At 37.9% G+C, this 7,011-nt stretch overlaps 1 protein-coding gene across 1 annotated transcript; it reads right to left on the bottom strand.

Annotated features, from left to right (window-relative positions):
- Positions 1-4,541: 4,541 nt before the first annotated feature.
- LOC149842295 (uncharacterized) lies at positions 4,542-5,855 on the bottom strand. Its single transcript, XM_090000629.1, has one exon. It carries the CDS (start codon positions 5,853-5,855, stop codon positions 4,542-4,544), a length of 1,314 nt encoding a protein of 437 aa, XP_089856755.1.
- Positions 5,856-7,011: the final 1,156 nt, after the last annotated feature.

The following is a 7,011-nucleotide window of genomic DNA, read 5'->3' as shown; positions in this document are numbered from 1 at the left end:
GAAGTCGAATACCGTGTCATGGCTCCTACAACAATAGAGATTATGTAGCTTAAAAGTCTTATCAGTCATATGGTTATCATGATCTCAACTCCATCGAAGATGTGCTGTGACAACAAAAGTGCAATCTATATTGCAAGCAATCATACCTTCCATGAGCGCACTAAACATATTGAGATGGATTGCCATTATGTTCGTAATGAATATTTAAGAAGAACTATCACTTTGCCATATGTCACCTTAGAGTATCAGTTAGCCGACTTCTTCACCAAAGCTCTTCTTTCTCCTCACTTTCTTTTTCTTTTTAGCAAACTTTTGGTTCATTACAGAAGACTGGGAGAGCAACCATGCAAAAATTCTTACATGGTTCATGAACAATGTCGAGCTTAAGGTACGTACAAACATTGCTAAATTTTGAAAAGCCAATGAAGCTTCATTTTTATGAAGGGTATGTATACCCAAAAAGATCATGCAAGAGCATATTTTTTGCAAGAAAAAGTTAGAACTACTAACAAAGGGGACTTAAGTATCCAAGATTTTTATATTGCTTTAAATCCTTATGAGATGAACTAGTACTTTTGAAGACTAAGTGGATTGCCATTGGAGATGTAGAACTTAAGCAAAAACAAATGGAACAATAGATTTTTCAATTGTTGTATGGTCTTCGTCCTGAATTTGAGCAAGTTAAATCTTCTTGAAATGAAACAAGAGTAAAAAATACAATGCCAACAAAGAGCTTATACAAACACACAAATCGTGGTCTCTAATGGACCAATTACAATCTCATAAGAGATGAAACACAAAATAGCAAAAAAAAGCATAAAAGCCTATTGGAATAGGGAGAGCTTTATAGATATCACCAAAAAAGCTTCTAAGAGCATTACATTAGAGCCTCACACAAGGAATGGGAGGCAGCCCAACAGTCGTTGGATTGCCTTCCAACGGTTATAATTATGACCGTTTGGGGGGCAGTCCAACGACTAGTTGGACTGTCTCCCAACAGTCATAATATGATAGCAAAAAAAATATAAAAAATAGAAATAAAAAAGAAAATAAAAGATTACATTTCAGTCCCTAGTGGACTGTTCTAAATACAAAAAGATGAAAATATCCTTATCAGGTATTCGTATACATATAATTTTAACACTCCCCCTCAAACTTACGATGAAATCATTAAAACTTTGCTAAGAAAATACAAAAATCTGGGCAGAGGAAGAGCTTTGATGAAGAAGTCTGCAATCTAAAATTTGGATTGAACATATGGCAACGTAATAGTTACCTTTAAATATTCTCCGTGAACATAATGACAATCTATCTCAATGTGTTTCGTTCGCTCATAAAATATGTGATTGTTGGCTATATATATGGCGCTTTTGTTATTGCAACACAGTTTTAAAGATTCAGAGACATCAACACCCATATCGGAAAGCAGCGCTCCCATCCATATGACCTCAGTGGTTGTTGTAGCCATTGTCCTGTACTCAGCTTCTGTATAGGATAAAGATGATTTCTGTTGTTTTTTGTATCGCCAAGAGATGAGAGAATCACCTAAAAACACAAAAGCTTGTAGTTGAGTGACAATTATTGGGATCTCCTCCTCAGTCAGAATGAGTATAAGCAATAATATTTAAGGATGAGAAAGAGTATAAGAATAGCCCTTTAGATATGGTTTTCTTGATGTATCGAACTATTCTTAATACTACACTCATGTGGACCGTCGTGGGCGCATGTTGAAATTGACTCGCAGTGTGTACGACATGCGCAATATCTAGCCTTGTAATGGACAAGTACATTAATGATCTAATAAGTTGTTTATAAGGAGTTGGATCATCTGATAACACTCCATCTTCAGCTCTCATTTTGGTATTTATCACTTCAGAAGTATCAGTATATTTTGTGTCAGTGATATGCAATCTTATATTTATATGTTAACATATGCGCACACACACACATACACGAGCATGCAGAAAAACCTACACAAATATATATACATATATATATATATATATATATATATATATATATATATATAGTGTAGAGTAGGTGCCTACCAGAGTTAGAAGCCTACCGCGAGCAAACGGGAGCTTTCGGGGTGTTTTTAACAAATCTGACCTGCAGATGCATTCGGCATGGTCGATTTGATAGAAAACAACACTTAGATAGTGTGTTTTCGATGGAAAGAACATGATTTTTTCAGCTCGAATATTTATGAAGATTGTAGACCATTGATTTTCAAACCTTATAAAGACCTACCCACATGTCAAAATCGGACGATCTAAGAGTCCATTCCCTATAAAATCAAGCATGTAGAACAATCTGTACGGTTAGATTTGGAGGAAAGGTGAAAGATGTATCGACTCAATCTAACCATATAGATGTATTCAACATGGTTTGTTTGTTAAGGATCAAGCCTTGGATCATGCTTTTCTGATGTAAAAGTGTGATCTTTTGAGTTATGAAATTTTGGTATATTGTGGGCCATTGCTTTTTGGACCCCTTTAAAAACCTAATTAATTGTCATAATCACATGATTCAAGACAAGTTTCCTACTAAACAAACCATGTAGATCACATCCATAACATTTGATCTATAAAAATTGAAAACTTTTGAAGAAAAGAGTGATTTATAATCATTAGTTCCTTACCTTGATTAGTAGCCAATATATATATGATAATATTTTGTACCAAATACAGTATATACATATTGTTGGGTTGAGAAAATGATTCTTCTATCATTTTGCATACAAAAGAATGTGAATCACATGCCTGTGATTTAGCTTAACGATTCAGCCAAGCAAACATGTAAAAGTTGTATCTCAAGAAAGCAAATCATGATTCACTTTCTTGGGTAAAACTTTCTCATGTAATTCAAAGTCTCACTCTGAAAACATGCCCTTAGCCTTTTAGACTTTCAGTTCAACTCTATTCATTATGCATGTTACTTTATGACAAAATTATTTCCATCTTCTGTATTTTTCCTGTTGTTACTGTACCATATTATTCTTTTCTGGGCATATTACTGGGGGAGAAAAAAGAAACAGAAATTTTCTACTTAAAAACCTTAAAGAAAATTTTCTACTAAGAAGTTTGTTCATTTCTGAGCTAAAGCGGAAGTCAATTAATCTCCTATATTTTGTTAATGAGTAATCCTGCCCAAAGCTTCCTTCTTGAGCAAGAACTGACCTACATATCATAACCCCAATATCAATCGAGACAATTACCATCATGCAAACAATAGTCAATACTCCATCTGTAGAGGATCTCAAAATCAGGCTAAAAATCTCTTCTGGAAAATATTCCATAGTTTTGCTAAGCATTTAAGACGAATAAAATCCATACACATTTTGCATAATAGCTATCTGGGTCCTTCCCCTATAAGGACACACTAAAGAAGAATGAGCGTACATGCACTTATCTCATACACGTCTTATCTACTTTTCATGCATTTCCCTCCACTTAATCCAATAATTTCCATTTATTGTTAATTTTACTTTCATCTTTCTATACATATATATATATATATATATAAGAAAAAACTGCAAATAAAGAAGCAAACATCCACTGGAAGTGCCCAGCATATCCAAAGCTTGGATTTGACAGTTGACACACATGGTGAGCACCCAAACACTAAATGCCACTTCTAGTTAGACTGCAGGACTGTCTATAAGAAATCCTGATCAAGATCATGTTCAAGGAAGCATTAACATCTGAACTTTATATTACAAAAGCACGCATGACATAGCAAAACTTAAAAAATAAATATGAAATACGTCTTTGCATTTATGAAATGATATTAATAAACAGGCCTTCATAACTTATATTGAAAGAATATAGATCTACAAGAAAGTAGAAAATCACTGTACCAGGGACAGCAGTAAAATGCTAGAAAATTTTCCACCCATTGGAGAAGCATGGAAAATATAAGTTGAAAGATAAACCTGTTCATTTTTTGTGAGAGACATGAAATTGATATTAAAGATTTAGAATTCAGGGTTATCAATTAGTTGGGTGGACCAAATGAAGTTTATTTAGAACTATTTCTCACATGAACCACCCAAGTAATCACCAGATAGTACATACAGCAGCACAATGATCCTAGCAAAAGAAGGCATTCTTTACTGAACAAAAGCATTCCTTGCAAAACTTTCGGCTATTTTTCTCTTCAATGGTTGTTAAATTACAGAGATTTAGAATCCTAAGATCTGTGGTGATGTGAGACTCTCCTCGGGTAAATTCTAAACATACAACAATGCAACCAAATGAGGGAACATGCTGAGGATCCCTTTCGACTGGTTGCTGATTCAATGAGCAGGTGCCTCTCTGTTTGGTCAAATGCTGTGTTCAGTGATACAAACTGTTGCTTTCAATCCATCCTTTGTTACATGTTACATGGAGAAGAAACTGAGGCAGAGGAAGCACTTTGTTCGTCCCAAACATGAGAGGCCATTCACCCATCAACACAATCCATCTGTAACTCGATCCATTTTAGTTGACAGGGGCTCAATCACAAATGCATTGAAAATTAATCATATAGTCCTAGATTCCTTATTCCCCTTCAAATGAACGAAAAGAAATTTTTTCAAGCAATGAAGGCCACTCATCTCCTAATTGTTGTGGATTCAACTCCATTGCTACTCTAAAATCCAGAAGAGATATAGGAGGTTGGCTTTTTATTTCACACATCCCTTCTGCTGAACCACTGTTAGTTTGTCTCTGCATGAGGTGGTGTTGCCACACACCGTTAATTCCTGGTGCAACATTTCCATAAATGTGCTGCTTGTGCACAGCAGGCTTTATCTGTTCACTCCCTGACCTTATCCTTCCTATCTCTATACATGACCCGATCAACCACTTCAGGTAGGCATCCAGCCCATTATTCAACAAATTAGCACAATCAATTGTCACGGCGTGAAGACCCGCAGCCTCTGCTATATGCTCCATCCTCTTCCTCAGTGTTTCTGTATCTGACAACTCAGCACTTTCAAAAGAACTCATATAATCACTTACCTCTGGAAGATCCCCAAAGCTACAAGTCATAGCCCTGCGTGCACATCCTAAACTGGCAGAGCAAAAAGGAATTCCCAAAGGAGCATGTATGGGGCTCCCAGTTTGAAAGGAACTGGAAATGACTGGTTCAGTCTCTTCACCATCTTCTGAAACTACAGCCAGACCTCTGCTATTCACGTGAAATTGATCAAGAGGTGATTTCTTCAACCGTGGCCTCTTCAAAGGTGGAAGCAGCATTGAGCTAATCCACTCATTATCTGGTTGCTCAGCAATTCCTTGATGGTGATGAGTCGGCCTCTGCAAGTCATAATTATACACATCTCCATTCTCAACAATGTTGGGAATAGTCTCTTCATTGTCAGCTCCTTGATGCACAGTAACTATTTCTATTCTTCCATTGGGGCCAAGGGGGCTCGGGCGATCAACAAGTCTCCTATCATGTTTGACAGACCTTCCCTTGAGAGGGGATACTGGTATGTCCCCATTGGACAGAACAACTGAATTTGATGCATTCAATAGTGGACTCTGCTGATACCCATCTTCATTTGGAGATGTCTTTGATACTCCACTGATCAGTCCAGTAACATCACGAACAGGAGGCGGCAGGGGTGGCACCTCTCCATTACAAGCATTCTTCAGAATCGACTGTATGAACTGATTGTGAAGCGCGAGGTTCTCTCTCCCAATTGTGAGATAACATAGTTTATCAAACTCGACCTTGCTTAGTTTATGGCTCAATAATCTGGTTAAGTGATTAAAGTACCGATGTGCCTTGCTTGGCCCAAGCCTTTTTACAATCTGAGCCTTCAATTCGGCAAGATTAATCCGCGAATGCTGCTGTGCAGGTGGCATTTCAATTTCTCAAACCCATACAACTTCCAGATCAGCTATTCTCACAGGGACAAGGGTCTGCTCTCTTCAACAACCAAGTTTTGCAGATAACCTTGAAAACAAGCTCGCACTTCTCCAACTAAGCAGGATCATAAAAAGGGAACCAACAAAAACTAATCAAAATCAACCTTCAAGCCCACCACCTCAAAACCCTAACCCTAACCGCCAACATAAAACCAACTCAGCTTACTGAAGGTTTCCACTTCTTCCTGCAAACACCCAACCCTAATCCCCCAAAGCAACCAAGATCAAGAATGCGGAAACACAACAAAAGCCAACCTCCACCACCCACCTGAAAACTGGTATAATCACTGCCCAACTTACTAAGATCCTCTAATTCATAACCCTAAAGTCAAAATTGGGATCTAAAAAACACAAAACATCAAAGATTAACCCTATGCTAAACCCCATTCTCTTCGACCAACCAATTTTTTTTCTTCCTTTTCACGTTCAAACCCATAAAATTCTATCTTGAACTACGGGAGCAGTCCATTGCATAGAAATTAAGCCACAAACCGAGCGACCCACAAAATCTTTCAGTGTCAATTGATCCCTCGTGGGTCGAAGCAGAATCTAAGTAAGCAGAAAAGGATCATTTGTAAAGAGGAGCTCAATGTGTATCTCGGGAGAACAGAAGGAGCGCATTCAGAATTGAAGAGGAATTGCTAAGTTTTGAAGGGGAATTAAAGGAGACGAAGCCGTGGCTGACCTGTTGGAACTTCGGAGTGTGAAGATGCGGGGTCGAAAAGCGCCCTCCCGAAAGGAATTCTTCGTGGAGGGTTCTGCGTTTACCTTCGAGCTCTCTTTCTCCCTCTCCCTCTCTCTTCTCTGTCTCTGCTTTCCCTCTCTGGCTCTCTCCCTCTTGATTTTTCTTCCCTTCCTTTTTCTTTTTTATTTTCGTGGGTTTTTTTGGGGGTCAGGCTGAATTGCACCCCCGATCGCAGCAAACGCTAACTCTTTTGGTCTCCCCCTACTTTCTCTCTCTCTCTAATTCTTTTACCATTTTCGCTGTTTGTTCTATTGTTGCCTCATTTCATTTGGCCAATCATACTCGTGCCCTAACTACATATATTGCGCCCTCAGTGTTCACATTTGTCATGCCTCTCTCTCTCTCTCT

The sequence above is a fragment of the Nuphar pumila genome, chromosome 3 (assembly GCF_984573655.1).
Source record: "Nuphar pumila chromosome 3, dmNupPumi1.hap1.1, whole genome shotgun sequence".
NCBI classification, from domain to species: domain Eukaryota; kingdom Viridiplantae; phylum Streptophyta; class Magnoliopsida; order Nymphaeales; family Nymphaeaceae; genus Nuphar; species Nuphar pumila.
Note: the sequence above shows the minus strand (reverse complement) of the source record. Positions and strands in the feature narration are given on the sequence as shown.